Source organism: Sciurus carolinensis, chromosome 6, assembly GCF_902686445.1.
Source record: "Sciurus carolinensis chromosome 6, mSciCar1.2, whole genome shotgun sequence".
In the NCBI taxonomy this organism is placed as follows: Eukaryota; Metazoa; Chordata; class Mammalia; order Rodentia; family Sciuridae; genus Sciurus; species Sciurus carolinensis.
In genome coordinates, this window is record NC_062218.1 from 159382541 (window position 1) to 159409249 (window position 26709).

A 26709-nucleotide genomic window follows, 5' to 3' on the forward strand; every position below is an offset into this window, starting at 1 on the left:
GCTGGTGAGCAACTGGACACCAGGAACAAAGAGGTGCCCAGGCGAGGGCCGATCCTTGTGATGCTGTCCGACTCCAGGTCCAGCCCGAGTCCTTGGCCGTTCCCTTGCAGGAGCAAGACCATCTTCCATGGTGTTGGTGCAATCTGGGTGACCCCCCGAGGTCCACGTGTTGAAGCTTGGTGCCCAGGTTGTTGGTGGTGGGAGGCGCTGTGGGCCTTTAAGGGGCGGGGCCTAGCAGGAGGGTGGGTTGCTGGGGACATGCCCCCCAGGACTGTCCAGCTGGGTCTCTGGGTCTCCCTCTTGGCTTCCCGGCTCAAGACTCCACTGTGTGGCCCACCATGGCCACGTGCAGCCCCCTGAGGCCCCGAGCAGCGGGATGCAGCCTTGAACTTGAGCCTCTGAAGCTGTGAGCCGGACGCGCCACTCCTCGTCACCAGTTCAGGCACTCGCCTTCTAACTGACGGCCAGCACCCAGCGCCCCTCCTGCCTGAACCAGTTAAGAATCTGCTGTGACCTGCGACCTGAGCATCCTGACACGCCAGGCCCCAGCATTCAGATCAGAACCCAAGTCCAGGTGACGCGCCGGGCAGGTGTTAGGGAGGGTCAGCAACCTTCTCAGCAGCTGTTCACAACGACCCAAAGGCGGGAACACCAGGTGTCCCTGTGCAAGGGTTCCGGGAGCTGGGTCCCCGGGAGAGGTGGTCCGGCCACAAGGGCTGTCAGCCCAGGAGTGGGTTCCTCGCCGCCACAGTGGGTTCCTTGCCAAGGGCGAGTCGGGCCCCTTTATCTCCTCCCATCCTCCTGGTCCTTTTCCGCCGCCTGCTGTCTGGCCCCATGGGGTGACAGGACGAGAAAGCCCTCACCAGACACCCCTTGTTCTGGGACTTTCCAGTCTCCAGTAACATAAGCCAACAGACCTTCGCTCATTATAAAATGACCAGTCTCTGGTATTCTGTTACAGCAGCACAAAATGGACCAGGACACGGATGAAGACGTGCGGTGCACACACGCAGTGAGCACTGTGCAGCCCTGGGGAGGAGCTGGACACACCCTGGATGGACCCCTGCAGCGCCATGTCTGCTGAGCCGAGCCAGTCGCAACAGAGCAGGCCTGTGGGACAGGGGAGGTGGACGCACGGACAAGTCAGATGGCGGTCGCCAGGGAGGTGGAACGCGGAGCTGTTGTTCAACGGGGACAGGGTTTCAATTTAGCAAGGGGAAGCCTGTGGAGATGGACCCGCGGGGCCTGCGTGACCAAGTGACACGTGCTTGAGAGTGGCAGGCAGGGTGAGTTCCTGTGTTGCCACAACGTGAAACCACATATTTCACCAGCAGATTTCCTGCAGAGATTCACTATTCCACATCATGGAAATGACCCTAAAATGCTGTCCCCTCAGGACACGTGTGACCTCTGGGGAAGGCCCTCCCTCCAGAAAGCATTTTAGAAATCTCTAAACTCAACGTAAACCCGATGACAAGACGGGCAAAAGACGTGAGCAGACCCTCCCCAGCGGGACCCTGGGTGGCAGGGCAGCCCAGGGCAGGATGTCACGAGGAGAAGCCACCACTGCCACGGGGTGGGAAGCCACCCTCCAAAGGCCCATTGCCACAGCTTGGTGCCAGCCTGCGTTGCTAGTGGAGGTGGCGGGCTCTCCAGGAGGGGGCCCTTGGGAGGAAATGAGGTCACCGAGAGCGTGCCTTTGAGGAGCAGACTGGGACCCAGTCCTTCCCGTGTCTTTCCCTCTTGGCTGCAGCAGGGTCATTAATTCCACCATGGCGTGCTGCCTCACCTCAGACCCAGAGCAACAGAGCCAACCAAACATGGACTGGAACCTCTGAAACTGTGAGCCAAAATGAACCTTTTCTTCTTGTAAGTTGCTTATCTCAGGCATTTTCTCACAGTAACGGAAACCTGACTAGCACAACTATGCATCTGTTAACGTGGCTACCATAAAAAATGCTGCCAATAACAAGTGCTGGCTTTCCCAGCGGCTCCCGGGTTCCACGAGGGCAGGCCCTGCTTGTCTTGCTCCCCGGCTGCTGTTTGCCAGTGAAGGGCACAGCGGCAAACAGACAGCGATGCAGACAGACGCGGGAGGACGGGGCGCTGGCCTGGGCAGGGTGGGGCTCCGTGGGCAGCGTCCCCCAGGCGCCCCGCTCCCTGGCTCCCCACCGCCCCCCGCTCTGCTTCACCAGTCTGCAACCCCCTCGTCCTGGCTCCCACACCGAGCGGTCCTGGGGAGCAGCAGGGACCTCCCCCTTGGGGGTGCGGAAGCAGAGGCCACGCTGAAGAAAGCACTAGAACAAGGCTGGAAGACGGCAAAGCGCCATGTTCGGGGACGGAGGGGGTGCGGTGATGACGGCCATATTACTGGTGCCACGTGAATCCCACCAGAACACCAGGGTGCTGCCTGCAGAGCCAGAGAACCAGCCCGGACCTTGACAGGGAAAAGGCTCTGGGCCCAGAGAGCACCGTCCCGACCCCAAACAGCCCGGGGCAGTGGGCACGGGCCAGACAGGCTGCTCGGCTGCCGCCACCCGGCTGGGGCCCAGGTGCCAGAGGCAGGCTGGAGAGGGGCCTTGCCACGGCGCCGGGAGAACTGCAGCCTCGAGCGGGATGGAGCCAGGCCCCTGCGCCTCCCCTGGAGCCGAGGTCAACTCCAGAGCAGTCGGAGACGGACGCGCAAGACCTGGAACTGCTGGTGGAGCCCAGGGAAGCACTCGGGACCCGGGCTCACGCAGCTTCCCAAACAGGACGGAGCAGGGGGGCCTCGGCCAACCAAAAGCTCCTGGCCAGCAAGGGGACGACGGGCAGGGTGAAGAGCCAGCCCGCAGGGAGCAGTGATGCTGGCGAGGAGGACGGACCCCAGAACACGCTAGGAATGCGGGCACACCCCGGAAGACCCCCGACAGCTCCACATGCGGCAAAGGACCGAACAGTCCCCAGCAGAGGAAGGAAGACGGCCAAGAAGCTATGAGAAGGCGCTCAGCGTCGCTCGCCATCTGGGAACGCAGATCCAAACTGCACGAGGGGCTGGGCTGGCGGCCCAGTGGCAGAGCGCTTGCCTGGCCCATGTGAGGCCCTGGGTTCGATGCTCAGCACCGCAAATAAGTAAAGTCAAGTCCACGGACGACCAAAAAACCAAACCGCAGAGCCCAGCTCTCTCCACTCAGAATGGCAGCCTTGGAAAACAGCAAGCAAACAGCACCAGCACGCCCGCGAAGACGGGGAAGGAGCCCTCAACAGCAGCCGTGGGAACGCAGACCGCCACAGCCGCTGCGGGAAGAGCGGGCGAGCTCAAAACACTAAGGGAGACCAGCGGCGACCCGGCTTACCGCCCGGGTGCCTGGGGGTCAGGACAGCACACCCCAGAGCCCCTGGCACCAGCAACTCACAGCCCAGCGCCCTGGCCACGTCACGGCATGAGCCAAGGTGCCCACCAATACGTGAGTGGACAAGGAGAATACAGACATGAAGGAGCGTTATTCAGACATGAAGAAGAATGAGCCAAGCTGGGCGCAGTGGCGCATGCCTGTAATCCCAGGGGCTTGGGAGGCTGAGGCAGGAGGGTCGTGAGTTCAAAGCCAGCCTCAGCAACTTAAGGAGGCCTTGACTCAAAATCAAGAATAAAAAGGGCTGGGCATGTGGCTCAGTGGGTAAGCACCCCTGGGTTCAATCCCTGGTACAAAAACAAAACTAACAGGAAGGAGGAGGATCCGGGCACAGTGGCACTCCTGCATCTCAGTCGAGGCGGAAGCGCTGCGGGTTCAAGGCCAGCCTGGGAAACAGCAAGACCCTGTCTCAAAACAAAATTTTACAGGGCTGGGGATGGAGTGTGGAGGAAGGAAGAGCTCTGCCCAGCATGTGTGAGGCCTGGGATCCATCCCTGGTTCCAAAAAAAAAAGAGGGAAGGAGACGGAGAGAGAACAAAACTGGGTCACGTGCAGGAAAGTGGGGAACCCAAGAACACTGTGTTGCGCAAACGAGCCTGACTCGGGGCCATGTCGCAAGTGTCCCCCACGTGTGGACTCGGGGCAGAGATGATCTGAAGGCAGCAGGAGGGAGGGAGGGGGCGGCGGGCTGTGGCGAAAGCACGTGCGGTGCCTCTGCCGCAGCGAGGCCCTTAGTCTGTGCCACTGAAGTGCATGCGGAAAGTGGCCCTGGGGGACCAGGAAGGGGACACGTCTGGGGTGAGCCAAGGCTCCCAAGCGCTGCGAGGACCGAGCTGAGGTCGCGAATGAACAGGGGCACGCGTGGGATCCCGAGGTCACGAGCTCTGACCGACCGACCAGATGACCGTGTGTGCACGGCCACGGGTCCCGGGCTGGCGGGAACACGCAGGGCTGCACACCGCGACCTCGCTGCCTTTCGTATTTCTGGAGTCTTGACGGTGCAGCGGCTCCTCTGCCCACCCAGGTCTCCCCAGCACACCCTCCCACCCACCCGCCCTGCCAGGCCTCGCCTGTGTGACTGTCCACCCCCTCATGACGTGCGGCTGCCTGGCCGCAGCTCCCTGGACTGCCCAGCGTCACGAGGGCGTTGGACCGTACATCGCTAGCCTGGGAAAAGGTCCAAATTCCCAATCTCCAGAGTGATTTAAAGTCGAATGGCAAGTCAAACGGTCCTGAGTCAGGAAGAGCCCGTTTCTAACCAGAAAGAAGGACGTCACCTCCTGGGACTGGAAGAGCCTGTCCGGGGACATCTTTCACGGAGCCCAGTCACTTATCGCCGATGCCCTGGCTCAGGCCCTGGGCCTGGTTCAGTTGAGGGCAGAGGGAGGCCCAGCGTGGGTGGGCACAGCAGGGTGCAGGAGGACGGTCCGAGCTCAGGGACCTGGGCGAGACCACCTCCTGGCGCCTCCATGCGCTCTGAAGGACGGCCTGGGGCGCTGTCCTGCCACCCTCAGGCTATCCTAAGACTGAGCGAGGACTTTCTGCGAAGCTCCAGAAATGGAAGACACGCTGGTTAGAATCTCTGCTCACGCTGGGACTCGAGGGAGCACCGTCTGTGGCTTGTCCGGTCCTCACCTGCTGTGGCAGGTCCAGCCCCGGCCAGTGCGCCGAGGTCCCCATGAAACACCCAGGAATATGGGCCCCATTTCCAAACGTCAGCCAAGGGGTCAGTTCTGCCATGAATAAAGACGGAAGGCAGAATCAGGCCAAGTGGCCTTGAGACAGGAGGGCCGGCCTGGGCAAAGCCGGGGGCAGCGAGAGGCCTCTGTGAGCCCCAGAGCCCCGGGGGACGGACAGCCTTGCTGCTGCCACCCACTGACCCAGACCTCTGCACGTGGCCACGGCTCTCACAAAGGCCTGGAGCCCGTGGACAGGCCGCCCGCCAGGATGATGTGAGACAGCTGGGCCTGGCATCTGCACACAGTGAGCTCACAGGTTTCCACGGTGTGGACCGCGCGCCAGGAGGGGCTTCCACCCTGCTGACCACGTCTGGGGTCATTCGCCTTGCAGGCCTCTCTGGCCGGGGTCCTAGTCTCAGAGGCTGCTTCAGGGCCACACGGCGGGGCTATCACACTTGGGGTGCACTGGCCAGTGTCCCACTGGGGGGCGGGCCTCCCGCACTGCGTCTCCTTGGGGAAGGGGAGCGGGCCTCGGCGGGGGAGTCTGGCACTGCTCATTCCTGCCCGGTCCCCTCTCCGGGTGGCCCAGCCAGGGTGCTCGCTTGCCACTGATGGTGGATGGCTGGAGTTCCGCTTCAAGAGCGACCCAAGTCAAAACCTGAGTCAGCGTCGAGAACAGAGCCGCGTCGAGAACAGAGCCGCGTCCAGAACGAGGGAATCGGCCGGCTCAGGGGCAGAGCGCTCGCCTAACCTGCGCGAGGCACTGGGTTCGACGCTCGGCACCACGTGCCAATAAATACATAAAGGTTCATCAACAACCAATAAAAATATTAAAAAAAAAAAAAAAAAGGAACAAGAGACTCCGAGGAGCCCTGAAACCCGTGACGTGATGGGGTCGTCAGGGCCACAGGACAGGGGCCTTCGGGGCCTGCCTCGCCCGCCCTCTCTGCAGCCTGTGGTCAGGGCAATGGGCCACACACTGCTCAGGCACGGCCTCCCCTGGCTACAGTGCTGGTGGCAGTGACCTGGGTGACAGCAGAGAACACCTGAGGAGAGGGCACGGGTGGGCTGGGGGCCCCCGGCAGTGGCTCTGAGGCATCAGCAGGTCTGCCGTGGAGGGCACCCGGGCCAGGCCGCGGAGCGCCCGCATTCCCCATCCGGATCCGCCCTACAGTGACTTGGGCCTGCCCTCGGCCGCCGATGCTCTCCTACTTTTGCGACGGTGTCTGAGGCTGCTTGCAAGTTCCTCATGCCCCTCGGCCTCCGGCGCAAGGACTTGCCCAGAGAACTGAGTCTGGACAGCTCTCGGAGTTGACGGGCCAGCTGTCAAGTGGGCCTCCAAGGAGCTCCGGCAGCCTGCAGAGGAGAGGCAGGCAGGCGCCAGGCGGCCACCTGGCTTCCACAGCACGGCACTGTCGGCTCTTCTGCGTAGGGCAGAGGTGGACCCTGCAGCCACAGGCCAACGCCTCGGACAGCATGGGCCCGTTCGGCGGAGACTTGCGACAGGGCCTGGGTTCCCTGCCCGCAGGCCTGCCAAGCCTGCTTTGGCAAGACTCCAGCACGTGAACGTCCTTTATTTTACAGTTGGGGTGTGAGGCCAGAGACCTGCAGAGCCCCACGCCACTAGGCAGGAGGGTGGAACCACAGCTGGTGCCCCTTGGGAGGTGCCAGGGATGGGGGCCCTCCCGGGTGCGGCTTTTCATACCCGAGACAGGACACAGCGCTTTCTAGATGGAGGGAGGAAACCCACCGTCTCTGCAGTGCGCCGGGGCCCTGGCTTCTGTGCGGGCTGCGCACCCTGGGCAGCAAGGCACTGGCCCAGGACAACCGAGGCCGTCCTTCTTTGCAGCTTAAACACGAAGCACACACAGCCCTGCGGCCACCATGTTAGGTGAAAAGGCTGGGCAGAGAGCAGGCTGGTGGCCACCAGAGCCTGGGGCCAGGTGCTGGCAGAGGGACGTGCTGCCCCTGCAGGAGGACAGCCCTGGGGTTCGACTGCACAGAGGGACCACTGCCCATCTCAAAATAGCCAGGAGGTTCTGAATGTTCTGACCGCAAAGAATGGTCAGTGCTTTAGACAACGGACATGCTGCTCATCCCAACTGACCCAGCGCGGCCGTTCAGGTATCACGCTAGAACCGGAGGGTCAGGCTGTACTCCCCAAGGACATACCTTACTTTTTGTCAATCAGAAGAGTTAATTCAAAGCAGAAAGATCCAGAAGAGCCCACTTCCTGCAGAAGGGTCTGGGGAATAGTGCAAGGGTGTCCAGGGGTCTACACCCAGCATCAGAAACCGTCTTTAAAAGGCGGGTGTGATCCCCACCCTCGGAGCTCCCACCCTGGCTGTATCTGGGCTGGCAGAGCTTGCTAAGGCCTCCAGACTGCTGCCCTGGCCTCAGGCCCGCAGTGGACAGCACAGGCCTGGGGGTGGGGAGCAGGCAAGAGATGGGGAGCTGTGGTGGCCAGGAGAGGGGGCAGGGCAGAGGCCCTGGCGGATGGGAAGCAGGACGGCAGCATCTGGCCTATGTAGGTCAGAGCTCGGGGCCGCTGCGTGGAACTGTGACACCCTGCAATTTGTCTGCCGACCCGACACCCACAGCAGCCTCACCACCGGAAGTGCTGAGGAACGCGGATTCCTCTTTTAAATGGAAGCACATGAACGTGCTCCTGGAGAGACTCGCTGCCCAGCGCCAGGCCGTCAGGCCGCTGGGAGGGCGCGGGGTTGGGGGAGGGGGCCGGGGCGAGGGGAGTGGGACTCCACGCTCCCAGGAGGAGGCTGGCCTGCCATGTGCTGTCCCGGGCTGGGGACACCATGTGCCCCTCTCATGGCTGCAGAAAGGCGGAGGCTTCAGGCGGGAGGGGAGGACGGGAGGCACCTGCCCCGGGCTGAGCAGCTGGGAGCGGGCACCTGGGGTGGACCCCAGCCCCCGCGGCCAGGCTTCAGCCCCGCTGTCCCCACGTCAGCAGCAGGATCACCACGCTCAGGCGCGGTGGCAGGTGACCTGCTGGGATGGCTGACTGCCCAGTTTTCTCTTCTTCCAGTTTTTTTCAATTAAGTGAGAACTTGGATCAGGGCCCAGACTCCAGGGTGTGTGGTGCTCAGATCAGGCGGGGCCCTCGGGAGCCGGGCTGCGTCCGCCCGTTTTGTCCACGTGGTGCAGGGCGGGGCTGAGGATTCCACCCACCTGTGCGCAGGTGTGCCGGGGGCGGTGGCCAGGAGGCGGCAGGCTTGCCGTCCTGTAATGGGCAGCAGAGACCCACGCATACCCAGCTCCTGGCCAAGGGCTGGGCGGTGCTCAGGGCCCAGCAGGACCACAAGCAGCACGTGGGGGCTGGGGCCTCTGCCGCCGGCCCCGCTGGCCAGGACAGCGTCCTCCTTCTCTTGCTAAGATCTCCTCTTCTCTGTGCCCATCGGGGTGCCCTCCCCCCGCGAGGGGTCTAGCTGCCAGCCCAGGTGCCCACGGCCACTTTGCTGCCCTCTCAGCGCCCGTTTCCGTGGGTCCCCGGCTGCCACCCTGTCTGCTGGCGCCCTCCAGGGCAGGGCTAGGTCTGTCCTCCTCACACCATCCCCCCAGGCCCACGGACAGTGAGGTCTGGGGAAAGATCCTGGGGCAGACACCCAGACACGGAGACGGGCAGAAGGCTCAAACGGGCGCGGTCCAGCATCACGGGCCCGGCTCTGGGCTCTGGGCCTGGAGGGAGGACTGCCTGAAATGGCCGACGGACAGCTCAACTGCCAGGGGACCAGCAGCAGAGCTGGCGTCGTCAGGGGAGCGCGGGCAGGGAGCCCGACCCTGGAGCAGTCCCCAGTCCTGCCCAGGCCCCTTCAGGCCAGTGACCGAGAAGCGGAGAAGGCCCGGGGCAGCTCACGCCCCTCGGGGAGGCCCAGGCCTCCCAGGGGCCTGGGAGGCGGGCATCGCTCTGGGCCTGCCCGCGGGGCCCCTCAGAACCTGGCGCTGGGGGTCACGACACCCTCCCCACACGCCGGAAGGAAAACATCAGAGCAACTCTGGCTGCCGGACACCATCTGGGTCCAGAGGGGAAAGGCCCAGGCCTGGCTCTGCAGCCCGGACGAACCTGGCTCGGTGGCGGGAGGCTCGAGACTCGGCACGTCCCTCCTGGGCTCTGGCCTCGCTGTCCCCATCTGAGCCACGGGGGAATGGCAGCAGGGCCAGCAGGGGACCGAGGGGACCAGGCCTGGCACACACGCCCACCAGGAGCCCCAGGGCATGGGCAAGTTAGGAGGGTCAGGAGCGCCCCGGGCTCCAGCCCACGGGGGCTCCCAGCACTCGGACAGGCACCTGGCGCTGGCCGGGAGACCCGCACAGACCCGACCGGCTGGTGGCAAGGCCGCGGGCCCAGCGGCCAGCTCACACACCTCTCCACACATCTGGCCGCGGCGGCACGGGCGCGTGCCAATGGCAAGCACGGGCGCTGGCAGCGGAGCCCAGGCTGGCTTTCTAGGAAGACCTCCAGGGCGGCACTTGGGCCTCGCTGACGTCTCGAAGGCTGCCAGCCTCTGAGGAGCCTGGGCAGGGCAGGGAGAGACGGACGGGAGAGACGGACGGGAGAGATGAAAGAGATGGGAGAGACGGGAGAGACGGGAGAGACGGGAGAGATGGGAGAGACGGGAGAGATGGGAGAGACGGACGGGAGAGATGGGAGAGATGGGAGAGACGGGAGAGATGGGAGAGACGGACGGGAGAGATGGATGGGAGAGACAGACGGAGAGACGGGAGAGACAGATGGGAGAGACAGATGAGAGAGACGGGAGAGACGGACGGGAAAGACGGGAGAGATGGACAGGAGAGATGGGAGAGATGGGAGAGATGAATGGGAGAGATGGGAGAGATGGGAGAGATGGGAGAGATGGATGGGAGAGATGGATGGGAGAGATGGGAGAGATGGGAGAGAAAGACGGGAGAGACGGACAGGAGAGACGGATAGGAGAGACGAGAGAGACAGATGGGAGAGACAGGAGAGACGGGAGAGACGGACGGGAGAGATGGGAGAGATGGATGGGAGAGACAGGAGAGACAAACAGGAGAGATGGGAGAGACAGACGGGAGAGACAGATGAGAGAGACGGGAGAGACGGACGGGAGAGATGGGAAAGATGGATGGGAGACAGGAGAGACAAACGGGAGAGATGGGAGAGACAGATGGGAGAGATGGGAGAGACGGATGGGAGAGATGGGAGAGATGGGAGAGACGGGATAGACGGACGGGAGAGACGGACAGGAGAGATGGATGAGAGACGGGAGAGACGGACGGGAGATGGATGGGAGGGATGGGAGAGATGGGAGAGACAGACAAGAGAGACAGATGGGAGAGATGGGAGAGACAGCAAGCCGTGGCCTCTCCCGCGCCACCCCAGTGAACCAAGCAGCCGAGCTCGGCACCCACCACGCACAGGGCGCACAGGGTGGAGATGGCCAGGGCCAGCCCATGCCGGCTGCAGGCATGAGGAAGGACGAGCAGGAGCCACGGGGCAGTCCTACTGTGCACACACTGAGTACCTCCCTAGGGTGTGTCGTGGGCGCCGAGACTCAGAGGGGCACTGGCTTACCCAAGGCCACACAGCACCATGTGGAGGGCAGGGGGCTGGGCAACGTGCGAGGAAAAGCCAGGCCAGGCCTTGGTTCCACCCAAAAGGCCCAGCCTGGTGCCCGGCACGGTGGGCACTCAACAGAGAAGGGTTCCGCAGGGTTCGCTCTCAGGCTGCGGCCCGGGCGCTCTGCAGAGAGGATGAGGGCAATCCTGCCCCAAGTGTGGGGAGGCCTTCTGGCTGGAGACGCACGTGCCCTGGACCTTGAGGGACGCCAGGAGCTCTCAGCTGGGGACCAGCACCTGGCGACCACTGGCTCTATCCCCAGCACTCTGCTTCCGGGAAACCCTGCAGAGTGGAGCCCATTTTCTGCCCCATGTTATTAGCAGACCAAAGTGACGTTCAGAGAGGCTAGGCCACGTGCCCAAAGTCACACAGCTGGTTAGGGAGGGTGCCAGAATAGGAACTCGGGCTTGCCTGTGTCCAGAATGCCCCTGCCTAACTGAGGGCACCCGGCGAGAAGGGGTCACGTGGACCCTAGGCAAGGGCACTGATTTCCTCCAAGATAGCAGAGCAGACTTCGACCCACAGTGGAAGAGCAGGTCACTCCGGTTAGAATGGGAATTAAGAAAAAGACGGAAAATAGCAAATGCTGGCCAGGCGCACAGAAAGGGGCTGTCGTGCTCGGTGGGCGGGAACTCGATGGGCACAGCACCATGGAAAGTCAGGGAGGGTCCTGGGACATGTGACCCGGCACCAGCACCCAGTAACAGCACTGCCGTGTGACCCAGCACCAGCACCCAGGAACAGCACCCAGGAACAGCACTGCCGTGCGACCCAGCACCAGCACCCAGGAACAGCACCCAGGAATAGCACTGCCGTGCGACCCAGCACCAGCACCTCGGGCAGGTATCCATAGCTGAATCAGCACGCCGGGTGGAGGCCTGGAGGGCCTGATTCCTCTCCTTGGAGTCTCTTGGTGACTCCTTCTAAAGAAAACGTGGATTCGTATTTAACGAGCACTCCTTTACTACTGACCAGGCTCCAGTGCTGGATGAAGGACAGGGGCTGCCCACGTGGCTTCCACTCTGTGAAGACAGGCAGCCCCTTTTTCAGCAGGAACTGTATGTGGTTCCTGAAGGTCGGACTCTGTGGGTACCCTGGCCATCCCTGATGGCGCCTTGCTGGGCTCTCAATCAGGCAGAGAATCATCCCTCCACCCCAGTAAGAGCCCCAGTGGACTCGGCTGTCACGTCACACTGTCCTGTCCTCCCCAGGGAGAGCTTGGACAGTAATAAACGTCCACAGAATTCCGAGGGCCAAGGTGCGGGACGCACCCATCTTAGCAACGCTAGGAGGCTGCCTGCGTCACTGTTTCTAGACTGCAGGGGACGGAGAAGGCCCAGGAGTGAAGTGACCTGCCAGCCTGCGGTCCTGAGCAGCACCGGGGAGACTGGGGTCTCGGACGCCTTGCTGCCAGCCCAGGGTGATGTGCGGGCGGCTTCTGGACCCTTCTCCACACACGGAGGTACGTCCGGAACTGAGATCACACTGCCGTCCTCCTCGGCACGAGGGACAGGTCCCCGTGACGCCCCAATCCTAGGGCGCTCAGGCCCTGCCCGGGACGGCAGAGCGCGCGACTTAAACCTGACGCTGCGGACACCACCTCGGCGGTGACCATCTGTGCTGCTCGAGGGGCGAGGGCAAGACCTCCACCCTGCCCGGCAGAGGAGCCGAGGGGCCGCGGGGCCGAGGGTAGCCGGGCGGCTGCTTTGGAATACCCCTGGTCCACAGTCGGTGGCGTCCGAGCGCGCGGAGGCCAGTGCCGCCTCGGGAATGCTCTGGAACGCCGTTACGGGATCCTCGTGTCCCGCGGGCGATCTGCACTGGATTCGCTCGGGCCTTCTGAACACTGTCCATTGCCACCCTGCTGACTGTCCAGACACTCCGGCCTTCGAGGCGAGCCCCTCTGTACGTTTCAAGGGGCACCTTTCGGACCAGCTCATTGAGAGTACGCGTCTCCATGTGGTCCACACGGCCTGTGTGGGGTCCTTTGGGGTCACCGGCTAAAAACGCGTTCTTAGATAATGATAAAAATAACAGTGGCGTAGGCTCTGTTTAGTCAACCCTCGCTTTCCCAAGCCAGGAAATGGGCGCAGTCCTCCCCCTGATATTACTCTTATGTACAGAAAAGGAAACAGGCACAGAGAGGTTAAACCACTAACTCAAGGCTGCACAGCCAGGAGCTGGCAGAGCCAGGTCAAACACATGCCACATGGCTTCCAAAACGTCTACGCAGGGTCCTTTCCGCTTTTTGGGGAGCTGTGGACCCCTTTGGAAATCTGATGAAACCCCCAGATCCCTCCTCAGAATGATTTAAAATGAGTGAAACACATAGGATTTCAAATTAAATGAATTAAATTGAACTACAGTTACTGAAATGTTTGAAAAACAAAACCATGACTATGGACGCTTACGTTACCACAACAAAATCACAAAGTCGCGCGGTGGGTCAGAGGACGCCATGATGGCTCAAATGACCTGCGAGGTTCCAGGGAGCAACTGTGAATTTCTACAAGTGGCAAAAGTCCCAGGTGTCACTACCGTCACCGAAGGCTGCTGCCTCATTACACAGAAGGCAGGCTCAATTTCAGTCGGAGGCCTGGGAACATTCAGAGTAACTCCCCCTCCAAGCTCAAGGGCCGCGCTGGGGAGGCTCTGCGGCCTCCCCGAGCCCGGAGGCGGCTGTCCTGTTGGCGCCACCCGGACACCTTGGCAGTGGGGTGGGCAGCCCAGGCTTCTGGCCCTCCCTGTCTGCAGCCAGCTGGCCTCGCCGGGCCCCGAGGCACACTCAACAGAGGCCACCCCTCTGAGGGCAGGACTGAGCCTGGTCACCTCAGCCTCTCAGGCCCCCGGCCAAAGTGCAGACAATAAACCCACATCTGCAGAGCTGTCGGGAAGCCAAGGGCGGCAAGTCGCAGGCTGCTGATTCAACCCTGGCCCGGGAGGCGGAAACGGTGACGCGCCTGCTGCTCCCAGCTTCCCCGGCCCACGAGGCGGGGGCACCACTCGGCAGCTCTGCCGGGAGGAGCAGACCCCACTGCCTGTCTTCCTGCGCCTCGGCAACGCCGGGGTGTGCGTGGGGGGGGTCGGCTGGCTGGGCCCCTCTTCCGGGTCGGTGGTGGGGAGTGGGGCCAGTGTGATCCTGGGCTCCCCGCTTGGCCTCGGTTTCCACATCTGTGAAATGGGCTGCAGATGCCCCCAGGACGCTACCCGGGCCCCGGCTCTGCCCCCCGCGGCTGCTGCTGCCTCTGCCGTCAGTACCAGCTGGGCCATGGTGCTGTCAATCATGACACCTCCACCCTCCGGAGTGTGAGGTGACCAGCCAGAATCTCTCTTCCCAGAACTGGACTCAGGGCTGAAAGGTGTGACAACGGAGGGAACAGGTGGCCTGCCAGCCTCACGGTCACTCCGAGGCCTCCAGCTGCCCACGGTCTTCCCAAGGCCGGGTGCCGAGCTCTCCGCTGCCTCTGCCAGCTGATCTGCCCAGGGCATCCTGTTGGCTCATGACAGCCGGGTCTGTGCCGGCCACTAGCAAGCCAGAGTGTGCTGACTCGCGCCCACAGAGGGCAGTTCAGGGAGGAAGCAGGAGACCCGGAGCACAGGAGAAAGCTGGACACAGCTGCCCGCCGAGGGAGACGGGGTCATGGGGCACGGAGGACAGAACAGGCCGGGACTCTTTGACTCCGCTGGCTTCCCGGGGTGGGGGCACCACCGCCTCCCCCGGCCCTGCTCAGCTCCACCGAGCCCACGCCGTCCTGAGTCTGGATGGTGCTCCAGGGCTGTTGCGGGTGCTCCGTGCCTGGTCTGCACTCGGCTGGGAGGGCCCTGGGCGCCAGCTCCCGAGCCCGGTGCCAGCCTGCAAGCACTGGACTTTGGCCAGGGCCTCCCTGAGGTGGGGCCCTGCCCCTGTCCCCTGTGGTTCTTGGTGGCCAGGAGCCCCAGGTCCTCCTACCACCAAGCCTCGTCTTCTGTCCAAACTCTCCTGCTTCTTCAAACAGGCCACAAGCCAGCGCGTCCGCTCCTGCCCTCCTGTCCTTTGCCTGCAATTCCTCTGCCCTTGTCCCTGGATAACACCCCTCCCATGCTTTGAGAGCACCTCGGGTCACCTCCTGCTTTCCCCAGGTCTCCCCAGGAGCCAGGAGGGAGGCTCGCCCCAGGTCGCCCCTGGAGGTCTCCATGCCCAGTGCACCCAGCCGGCCACCGCTGAGCTTAGCAGCGCCTGGCCCAGAGGGACTTGTGTTTGTCACCAGCTCTCAAGAGTGACTGCTGATATGACAATGTGGACGTTTTCTTGTGGTGGCCGTTTCTTCAAAGCTGTAGTCCTGGGCAGCTCTGTACCGAGTCCAGGATGCCTGGTAAAATCTGAATTTCAGATAAGTGACGGAGCAGTGGAGCGGTGTTTAGCATAAATGTGTCCCAGATATTGTGAGTTTATCTGAAATTCAAATTGTGCTGGGCGTCCCGTGTTTTCGTTTGCTAAATCCGGCAACCCTGCGCCCCGGGGTGGCTGGAGATGGGCAGAGCTCCGCCCACCCGCCCCTCTACTGCCAGCATTGGAGAAGGCGGCCGGCTAGGAACCAAGGCCAGGCCTGCCGCAAGCCCGCGGCCCGGAGCCAAGGGGAGAATGGCCTGCAGCCCGGAGACCAGGCAGAGGAACCCGGCTGTGGCCAGTGGGGACTCTGCAGGACTTGGAGGACAGAGTCCTAGGGGGACAGTCACCCCTGCCCATGGTGCCCCTGCCATGGGCTCTGCACCTCTGGGCCTCTCCCACCACATGGTTCCCATGACAAACCCGGGGGTCAGGGACCACAGCTGCATGTGGTTCTGGGGCCTGAGCCCAGTGGGGACTCCAGGACCAACCGACCAGCGGCACTGAACGCAAGCTCCCGAATCTTCCAACACGCCACTGCTCCCTCTGGGAGGCCCAGGGCCAGGGCCAGCGCCAGCAGGGCAGGAACCAGGCTGCAGCCCAGCCAAGGCAGAGCCACAGCCTTCTGAGTGGGCCTCCCATATCCCTGGCTCCCAGCTGGGCCCTGCGGACCAAGAGGCTCCAGGAGCCCAGGGTGGGTCCCCATCACCAGGAGGTGGGAGCGCTGAGCCAATCTCCTGGCCACGGGAGAAAGGAGTGTGTCACCCGCAACCAGGACATGCTTGGCCCTACAAGGCCCCCAAAGGGAACCTCATCCTCTTGGAGAAGTCCCCCGAGGGAGCCCCGTCCTCCTGGGGAGAAGTCCCCCGAGGGAGCCCCATCCTCCTGGGGAGAAGTCCCCCGAGGGAGCCAGGTCCTCTTGGGGAGAAGTCCCCCGAGGGAGCCCCGTCCTCCTGGGGGAGAAGTCCCCCGAGGAAGCCCCGTCCTCCTGGGGAGAAGTCCCCCGAGGGAGCCAGGTCCTCCTGGGGGAGAAGTCCCCCGAGGGAGCCCCGTCCTCCTGGGGGAGAAGTCCCCCGAGGGAGCCCCGTCCTCCCGGGGAGAAGTCCCCCGAGGGAGTCAGGTCCGCTCGCTCTGGCTGCAACTCTGGTGGTGACAGGTGGGTGAGTACTGGCTCCAGGGAGGGGAACGGACACCCCCTAACTTGCAGGGCCTCTCTGGTGCCACTGTGACCTTGGGGTGCATCGGGGCCAGGCCGCAGGCCTCAGCTGCAGGCAGGATGGCCGGCGGGCCAGGTGCACCGTAGGAGCAGACGGCCAGCTGGGTCACTTTCTGCTTCTTCAGCTGTGACAGGAAAGCCACATCCTGAGACCTCTCTCCGCATGGGGCTGGGAGAGCGGAGGGGACGGCCTGGGAGGACAGGATATGGGGCTGCGGCTACGCGGCTGGGGCGCCCGGCACCGCTTCTTTTCCAAACGAGCGTTCCTGTTTTCTTCACTAAGAACAGGACCGTGTTCACTGCAGACATTTGGAGAACAGAAAAAAGAGCAGACAAGCAAAAAAAAACCAGCAACGTACATTCTGTCAGCTCTATTCCTGGGCACTTGGGGACGCCCGTCCACCCTCCTCGGCCACCAGGGGGGGACTGGCCGCTCGCTGCTCTCCACCAGCTGCTGTCTGTGCTGTTCCAGATACAGAGAAAGGACCTTGGCCACCCTGTGGCATCCTGGCGTGTGAAGACAGCCACGTCACTCAGCTGGCTCTCTCCCTACCACAGGGGACAGGCGGTCAGCGCTCCTGAGACAGCAGCTGTCGTCCAGCCCTGACCAGGACGAGGCCCCGCCCCTCACCCGAGTGACGGCACTGGAGCTACCGCGCTCCCCATCTTACAGATGAGGAGGCCGAGGCGCAGAGAGGGCACGCGCTGGGCAGGCGGCACAGTAGGCGTAGCCTGAGTTGCCTGGTGCCTGGACTGCAGGTCTGCACTCGGGAGACGAGCGACTCTGAGGACGTGGCAGCTCCACAACTCTGGCCCCGGGACGCCTGCAGGAAGCAGTGTGTGGGGAGGCCACGCCGCGGGCAGCGGGGCAGGGACCTGCGGGGGTCTGAACCGCTTCGCACAGCTGCCGGACCTGCAGGCCTCCCGGAAGGACAGCATCAGGGACAATTAGGCCCTGTGCCCGCCCCTCCCGAGGCACACCTGCCTCAGTGACAGACAGTGGTCACTACACATCCCATCGGGGTCCACGGGCACTGCCTCTGCAGCGAGGGTCAGTGCCAAGCAGGTCCTGGCTCCACCTGGCTCACGGGTCTGTCCAGCTGCAGCGTGGTGCCCAGCCTGGACCACGCAGGAGCCCAGAATGGCCTTGCCATGCCCTGGGGGCAGCAGGCAGGAGGGACGTGGGGACTCAGGCCTTGGCCGTGAGTGTCTCTGACGGTGTCCATGGCCATCCTCGCCACCCGCCCCCCACAGGAGCCACCAGGCTCAGCCCGATGACCACCCTGCCCTGTGCAGGCAGGAGCCGCCACCCACGCACAGATGCTCAGGCGTGCTGGAGGGGCAAGCAGGCCTTTCCAGGAACGGGCTGCCCGCTGGCACCCACCCCGAGCAGGGACGGGGCACAGATGCGCGCGGGCACCCTGGAGCCCTTGACCAGACACAGTAGAGGGGGAACTGGCTACGCCTGCTTTACAGACCTGGACACCCAGGTCAGGACCGAGTCGTGACCAGCAGAACTCCCTGGACACGCAGCCTCTAACACCAAGTTCTTCCCACGTCTGCTGCCCGTCCCGGGGTTTCCACGTGGGTTTCCACGGCAGGGTGCCAGGGAAGGGCCGGGAGGGAGGCGGCCAGAAAACACACGCGGGGAATCTGGGCAGCAGACCCACAGCTGGTTCCAGACCACAGGGCCAACTCGCCAGGGGCCCTCCACGCGGCGGGGACAGGGCGCAGGAAGGCGGATCTGCCCTGACCCCGTGCACCGCCTGGCCCGGTGCCTGCAGCCTCCCAGAGTCTGGGAGACCAAGGAGGGGCTTCACAGGCCAGGCCCACCCAGCACTCCAGGGTCACCTCCACCCCGAGCTTCCCGGGGGGCGAAGATGACCCAGGCTGGGGTGACATCTAATTCCTCTCTCCCAGATGGATGAACTGGGGGATCAGGGAAGGGCCCGGGATGGCTCCAACACCTTACATAAGGGAAAACTGGGGCCCAGTAGCCTAAGTGAGCCACTCAAGGTCACCTGGCTGGGTGGTGGGATCACAAGGCTGCTCTGTCTCCCCCAACACAAAGGCATCTAGCTCAGTTCCCGGGCAGCCATTCCTTGCTGTGTGACCTCAGGCATGTGCCTCGACCTCTCTGAGCCTCCAGCTCCTCAAGGGGAAACCAAGAACACTAATATAACTACCTGAAAGATCAGTATCCTTAAATGGAACTTTCAAGTCTAGAGAAGACAAATAAGAAAACACGCAGGAACAGAGGAGAAGGGTGACAACAGGCAAGTGACAGAAGAGGACCCTGACGTGGCCCATGCAGGTGTGAAGCCTGAGCAGATGGGGGCAGACAGTTCCCACATCCCCAGCCCTTTACAGTTCTAGTTTGAGACAGGGTCTCACTGAGTTGCTGGGGCCTCGCTAGGTTGCTGCCACTGGCCTGCAAATCCCGACCTCCTGCCTCGGCCTCCCCGGCGGCTGGGATTACGCGCCCAGCTCTTTTCAGTCTGCATTTTTCAAGTGTGTGGCCGAGGCAGACATGGAACGCAGCGCGCCACTTCTCTTACAGAGGTTCTGCCCCGCGGCTGGGAAGGCCGGGGCCTGGCGCCCACAACGGTTTCTTGTTCTTCTTTTCTTTTGAGAAAAGAGTCTTGCTAAGTTGCCCAGGCTGGTCTTGAACTTTCGATCCTCCTGCCTCAGCCTCCTGAGCAGCCGGGATCACAGATGCGCACCATCACGTCTAGTTTAGTGGTTTTTTCTTAAAAAACTAAAACAGCTCTGCAACAGCTGTGGAAAACGCTGGACTCCCGTCACCGTGCTGTCTGTGGTCTGAAGCACTGGACTCACCACAGGCGACCCCCGGTTTAAGGGCTGTGGTGACTGCTGGGCACAGAGGCCGCTTGGTCGGTGCCTGGGCACAACGGTGGGTGCAGCATGGCTCCCGGAGGACCCGTCGGCTCCCCTAGACCCTGAAGGCTCCCCAGCAGAGCAGGCAGCCTCTCCAGGGCCCGCAGGCCGACTCTGCTGAGCCCAAGGCCGCCGGGTACCCTCTCCAGTGCGGGAGGTGGCGCCCGACCTCAGCCCACCCTCAGTCCTCCTCCTCCCCGCGAGCCGGAGAGCGCGATCGGGGTCCAGAGGATGGCGCGCTCAGGTGCCCCCTTCCCTTTCACTCCCAAGCCCGGGGCCGGAGCAGGCGTAGCTCAGGGAGGCCTCTTCAAACAGTACTGCCACCACTGCCGGCCCAGGCGCCAGGCGGGGTCTCAGGGGCCCTGCCAGCTCCCGCCCTGCGTTTTCCACCTGGGCCTGGCCCGCCCCTGGCCCACCAAGGCAGGCTCTGCCCACAGGCGAAGCGGGCTGGCCGGGGCTGGAGCCGACATCATCCCGGTGTGGAGAAGGTGACACTCGGGGAGGGACAGGTGGCCCAGCCCCGATGGGCAGTCCTACACTCCAGGCGCTGCCCTCTCCTGACATCTGCAGCACCATGACCTGTCCCTCCAGGTGCCGGGCGTGGTGCCCGACTCTCTGAAACCGCTGGGCATATTCTAGTGCTGACTGGGGGCTGTGCGAGATGCTCCCTGCTGAGGTCAGAGGTAGTGGGTCGGTGGGGGGGGTTCCTGCGTCAGGGGCTCTACCACCAGCATGTGGTAGCTGGTGGAAGTTGGAAGAGGCGCGGCCCAGCCAGTGGTATAAGGTCAGGGCTGCTGTTGAGCGCCCTACCACGGGACAGTCCCACAACAGAGATGGATCTGGACCAAAAGGTCAGCAGTGCTGAGGTTGAGAAACTTGGTCCCAGAGGAATCTAGCAGTATTTTCAATTTGCAGATCATGAAAGCCAGGGCTCAGAGAGGCAAACTAACCAGTGCAAGGTCACACAGCAGGAAGTGTTGGAGACCAGGACTGCCCAGCTCCCTGGCTCATGCTCTCTTCACAGTGGTTTCCTAAAGGGGACATTAAATGGAGTCCAAGTCCAGGCCTTTAAATAACTGTCCCCTTGCTATTCCTTCCTGGGTGTATGTGGGGACAGACTTTGGGAAAAGGAGTGGTAGTGGTCTGGTTCCTGCAGGTTTGAACCCCTTCCTATCATGGCACCAAGCTTTCTGTCCCTGCAGACAACTCAGCTTCAGTTTAGCCACATCGCCCCTTCAGGCAGGCTAGAAGGGAGACGTTCCCTTGAATCACAAGAGTGACTAAACACACAGAAAAACAAGTCCCTGGTGGAATCCCCACCCCCATGTGACTTCGGCATGCTCCCAATCAGAGTGACGTGGCCACCATGCGGCAGGCAGGCTGCAGGGAGCTAAGGGGCTCCACTGCTGCCAGTCACAGGGCGGCCACCCTGGAAGAGAGCACCAGCATCCATCTCACAGACGAGGAGACCGAGGGGCAGAGAGGCCACGCAGCTGGCAAGCTGGGAGACCAAGATCTGAGACAACAAACGGGAACACAGACTTGCTTCAGGGGGACCCTGAAGAGTGGCTGAGAGCTTAGCAAGATGCCCCCAAAGTTGCAAAACCTTCAAACCTGTAGCACGGAGGCATCTGCTGGAGCAGAGAACCACAAACTTATGGTTTATCATAAATGATATGGCAGATTTCCTAGTTTTTGAGAGGACTTTGCCCAGGGAAAGTGTGGGGACCTGGGATCTAGTGTGGTCTGGTAGGGCAACAATTTGGGGGCCCAACAGACCTGGACTGTCCTACTTGTTCTGCTCCTGACTGTGACCTCAGGCATAGAACCTCAACTTTCTGAGTCCTGGTTTCTTCATCTGTCAAAGGGGCACAATAACAGTCCCCTGATACACTTGAAGGGAGAGGATAGGAGGGAGACGTGGATGCCACTGCCCAGTCTCGGCAGCTGTATCTACTCCCCTTTACCAGCTCACAGACCTGGGGGGAGGCAGCAGGAAGAATTCCAGACTTCCTCCTGTTGCCATGTTGGTGAAAACTGCCTTCATACCAAAAAGGCAACTCAGTTAACACACTCAACAGGCTCCAACAAGAAACCAAGATTTGGCAGCACTTGAAGCAGTTAAAAAAAAAAAAAAAAAAGGTTGGGCGGGGGGAGACCATTTAGCTCAGCTGGGATCGAGGGAAACTTCACTCTATTTAAAGATGCCACAGGTCCAGGAAATAGCTTCCCACCAGGCTGAGGGCTGAATAACTGGCTGCCTGGCCAATAACAATACAGGCTCACAGCACGCCCTTCTCCTAGACTGCACAGTGGATTCCCCACTATCTCCAGATTTTACAGGCTATTCATGGAAGGCAAGTTGCTCTGCTGTGTAAGGATGAGTCTCTTTGAAAACTGGATGCAGACAGGGCTTCCAGGGAGGCCCGAGTGGACCCTCCACAGCCAACGCCCTTACCAGTCATTGTTCTCACTTCTCCACAGGATTCCTTCCCTCCCTCCAGCTCTCTCCCCCTTCCTGGCTAACTTCTCTGCTGCCCCTTCTCATCCCCAGAGACACCACAGCCCCTTCCTCCTGGAAGGAGGCCCTCCCCAAGACCTCTGGACCTATCACCTCTGTACCCAGAAGCTCAGAGGTGGTCCCGGGGCCTCCTGGACCCAGACATGGTCCCTTTCCACCTGCAGGTCTCCAGGAGCCCCAGGTTCACCTTCCAGGAGAGAAGGCCTGAAGGCAGCTCTGTGTTTTAGAACCTGCAGCCTCTGAGTCTCACCCTTCCCATCTGCAAAAGGACACTACTGACCCATTTTCTCAAGTCCTCGCCAGCTCCAAACAAGACTCGTTTTACAGAGGGAGATTCCCAGAGAAAACTTTCCTACAGTTTTACACGGAAGTTATGGGGGGGGGGGGGCACTCCAATGATCCATTCCCAGAGATCTAGGTCGCTCAGGCTGGCTCTCCCAAAAGGACCGGGCCAAACTCGGCGGTGCCGGAGGGGCTACCTGTTGGCGGGGCACTGCGGGTCAGGTACCCCTGGACAATGAGGGGTGACCTGAGAGCGGGCGCTTCCCTTGTCCCCTCTGTCCCCTACACCGGCTGGGGCCGGACCTTTCCAGGGATGGGCAGCTCCGGAGCTGCGGGGGCTGCGGGAGACGGAAAGGGGAAGGGGAGCGGCAGAGGCGGGCAGGGGCCCGGCGGGAGGAGGCGGAGGAGGGGACGGGGCGCGGAGGCGAGGGGGAGGGGAGCGGGGCGGCGGGCGGCGCGGGGCCGGGCGCGCGGCGGGCGTCCCCGGGCCGGGGCTCGGCTGCCCCGGGCGCCGCGGGCTCGAGGGGGCGTGGGGGCCGCGCCGCACTCACATAATGCTTGTTGGGCACCCGCCGCTTCTGCACGTCCAGCACCTTCACCTCCACGATGCTGCGCCGCGGCGGCATGGCCGCTCCTCCGCGGGGCCGGGCGCGGGCTGCGGGGCCGGAGGGAGCCGGGAGCCGGGAGCCGGAGCCGGAGCCGCGAGCGGGGACGAGCGCGATCCGGAGCCCGCGCCGAGCACGAGCCGCCGCCGCCCTTCGCTCCGCGCGCTCTCCGGTCGCCCCGCTGCCCGGCTCCGCCCCCGCCAGGCCCCGCCCCGCCAGGCCCCGCCCAGGGCCCGCCCCTTAAAGGGCCCGCGCCGCCCCGGAGCGCGGCCCCGCCGGCCACGTCCGCCCCCGCCCGGCTTTTGTCCCGGCGCGCAGCCGTCGCGCCCCGGGAGGGGTGGGCTGGCGTCCGCCGTCCGTTCTTGGAGTGACGTGGGTAGCGTTCCCGCGCTCGCTCGCCCCGGGAGCCGCGGGGCAGGGCCGGCCGGGAGAGCCCGACTCCAGGGTTCCCATTTTAGCTCTGCCTCTTCTCGCGTCGCTTTGTCTCTCTGGGATACGTTTCTTCACCCATAAAATGGGCCCAGCATTACTGTCTACCAACCGGGGCTGTCCTCGAATGCCCGCGAAGCCATTGGCAGTGTCCAGCCACTGTATACACGTTGGTAACTACAAGCCCACCCCAAGCCCTGGGGATTCAGGGAGGAGCAAGAAGCTCCTGACCAGGTCTTCCAGGTTTAGTCGGGGAAGTGGGGAGAGAGGAAGAGAAAAACTGAAACAAACTCACTCCAGCGTCATCGTCATCCGGATGAGAGCAGCACAGAAGGGCAAATAGGTGGTGAACACAAGCGAGGCCAGGTGGTGCTTAACAGGGCCCTGAGTCCCCACTGCGGAGTCCTGGCTCCCACCAGGGGCTTCACACCGGTGCTCTTGAGAAAACTGTGCTTGGGATCCTCAGGACCACTGGTGTGTGTGTGTGTTGGGGGGTGCTGGTAACTGATCTAATATTTCAGGGGGTGCAACTGGCAGCAGTCGCCAGAGTCCGGCACTGGCAGGCAGAGCCCATGGTGCTGCTGCCCAGTGGGCTGCTCACTTTCCAAGGGTAGTGTACTGGCAGAGTGGATGAATGATGAAAGAAGGGCCTGGCCAGTGCCCTGGTCCTTAGCAGGGGCTCTTTCCAACACAACTCGCAGCTCTCCCTCTGTGCCTGAAAGCGCCCAGGGCTGCATCCCCAGCACCTTCAAAATCAGCCATTGAAAGAGGGCAGGGACGAGCGGCAGCGGGAGCGGGGTGCTCCTCAGCCACCCTGGTCAGGTTAAGTGGACTGTGTGGTGCTGATTCATTTGGATCCACGCTGCCATTTACTCCTGGGATTTCCTTCTCAGCCTTTGCCATCCTGCTCTGGCTGCAGAGGCCTGAATGCATCTCCTAGCAGGCTCCCTGTCCTTTGGCTTCCTGTTGGACTTGGCTAGTGGGAGGCCCTGAGGTGGGGAGAGAGATCTGGGTACCCACTTCCTCCTCCCCTGGTTCCCTTCCTGCAGGATTGTCCTAACTGAAGGTGACCTTCTCTACATGGACTCTCGCAGGGTTCCTGTAACCACTGTGGCACTGGGGGTGGTCACAGTCTTGCTGTTGCCAGCCACGATACAGCACTGTCCTTTTGGTTCCCTTGGCCCCGTCCACCTCTTTGTAAATGGACTCTTTGCACACTGTTCTCACTGACCCAGTTTGAGGGTAGCATCTGCAACCAGGACCCTTGCTGAGGTCGTAATTCCAGTGAGGCCCATTCTTTGCCAAGTCAAAGGGTCCTGCGGCCTCACTGGACTGTCCAGTGTGGTGAAGGTCTGGTTTTTCTGTCATCTTTACCGCCTCCTCTGCATGATCCACGCCTTCCTAATAAGGCAGAAGCCCAGAATGCGGAGCTAGAGGAAATCTGTGAACCAGACAGCTTCCGGATTTCCCGGAGGCAGACCTGCTCCAGGCCCACCCTGAGGGCGGAGCTGGGCTCGGGCTCCTCCAGTGTGTCCACTTCTGCAGTGGCAGGGGCAAGCCTGGCCGGGGGAGACCAGGCTGTCTCTCCACCTGCTGCACCTGCATCTTCCCACATGGTTGGTGTTTTTTAAGGCCATTGCAGTAAAATATACATAACACGAATCTTTAGCATTTCAACCATTTAAGTCTACAGTGAAGTGGTTCGAATCCATTCACCTCGTGGTTCAGCACTCACCAATGTCCATCTCATTTCCTTCTAAACTGCAACTGTCTGGATCCATTAAATAATAATCCCAACTCCCCTCCCCCAGCCCCTGGCAAAGACCCTGCCATTTCAAGCCTCCGCGATTTTGACTACTCTAGGCGCCCAAATAAGGGGAACCAGGGAGCATCTGTCCTTCCGTGCTGCTTGATTTGCTTCACGTAACATCCTCGTGGTTCACCCACGTGGTAGCAGGTGACAGAATTCCCTTTATCTTCATGGTTGAATAATATTCCATTGTCTTTACATATTCACTGTGGATGGTCACTGAGTGGCTTCCACCTTTTGACTGGTAGGAAGATGCTACCGGCGTAGGCGGCCGCTCCAGACCTTGCTTTCAGTTCTTTGGGGTACCTAGCCAGGGGAGGTATTCCATGTTCCATAAATCTATGCTAATTGCTTGGAGGTGCTGCTGGGCTGTCTGTCCCCGAGGCACCATTTTACACTGCCCTCAAGGACGCACGATGGTCCGCTCTTCTATGCCCTCGACGATGCTGGGGATGTTCTGATCCTTTGGTTTTGAAACAGCCATGCCAATGGGCGCAGAGAGCGATTTCTCTGTGGTTCCGATTTGCATTTCCTGGTAATTAGCTTTGAACCATTCCACGTCTTCTTTGGAGAAATGTCTAGTGGAGTCCTTGCCTGTGTTAGAGTTGAGCTGTTTCTTCCCTGTTGTTTTTCAATACCTGCCATTGGCCTCCCCTGGGCTTTTCTGAGTGGACAGCCTCTTTCTTTGGGGAGAACTGAATTGTGGATTAGTGTTGTAGCTGAGGTTGGTTGTTCAGACTGGAAGGATCCACGCGGGCAGTGCCTGGGAGAACGGAGGGTCATCTGCAAACACGCATCTCTAGCCGAGGTCACTGCAGTTCGCCAGGGCCAGAACGCTCTGATTCCTGGTGAGAAGCACAAACCACTTCTGCAAATTCAAGTCCTCCAGGGAGTCCAAACAGCGGGGAGCGCCCAGACAGAAGGGTAATCCCGCTGGGACCTGAACCCTGCGTGTAACCCGCTCTCCAACTGCTCGCTGTCCTAATATTTGTGGTGTTCACCAACAGGCCTGGACCCAGCTCTGGGCTTCACACGGATCATCCGTCCCTGCGGGGGCCTCCCGAGTCACACACCACCTTTCGCGTATGCTGATAGATGGACGCTGCATGAGGAGAAAGGGCGCTCTGAGACCCAGAGCCCGGATGCAGCAGGCATTGGAGGCCAGTCTGACTGCAAAAGTTGAACTTGACCGTCCATCTGTGCCAGCACTTGCCGGGCCCCTCTCCAGGTGTGTGAGCGTGGGCAAGTCCCTTCCGCCCTGTGAGCCTCAGATTCCTGTGACCCTCCAGGCCTGGGCTGGGCCTAGGGGAGGCCAGACCAGCACCGCTCATGTGTTCTGAAGGACGTTGCTGCTGGCCAAACTGATAACGGCCACACATCCCTTTAACCTGCATCCGAATCCCAAGGCTGAATTTCATCTCCCTGCTGCTCTGATGGACATCTGCCCTTTCCTCCACCTGACTTCTTCTCCCCGGCAGTGTCTGGACTCGTTCCCCGCGACGAGCAGAAGTGACTCGTCACCTCCAGAGGAAGACAGGGTGGCTTCCCCAAGTGCGTCCTGACGTTAGCTGGTCCTGCCGCACTGTCTGCTTGTGACCTCTTACTCAACCTTCAGAGCCCAGCTGGCTCGTCCCTTCCTCCAGGAAGCCCTGCCTCCCAGACACGCGGTTTCTCTCTTCCCCCGGCTGCCATGGCGCCTGGCCCCAGCCGTGATTCTGGGATGCGATCACGTCTTAGTATCTGACTCTCAGGTGGCTGGAATGGCCTTCTTTGTCTCAAATCCCCAGCGTCCCGCACGGAAGGGCACAGAGGCCCAAAGCACTGCTTGCGAGCTGGGTGAACCTGCGCTTCCTTCACTCTGAGCCCTTGCGAGCACTAAGGAGCCTCCCGGGCTGGG

At 61.9% G+C, this 26709-nt stretch overlaps 1 protein-coding gene across 2 annotated transcripts in view; it reads right to left on the reverse strand.

The window, feature by feature from the left end:
- Sh3pxd2b (SH3 and PX domains 2B) overlaps positions 1-22738 on the reverse strand; it is an 83390-nt gene extending 60652 nt beyond the window's left edge. For both annotated transcript variants that reach the window (XM_047556202.1, XM_047556201.1), the window contains exon 1: positions 22520-22738. In XM_047556202.1, coding sequence (XP_047412158.1) covers positions 22520-22594 — 75 coding nt within the window. In that variant the 5' untranslated portion in view covers positions 22595-22738. The remainder of the gene's footprint in view (positions 1-22519) is intronic.
- Positions 22739-26709: the final 3971 nt, after the last annotated feature.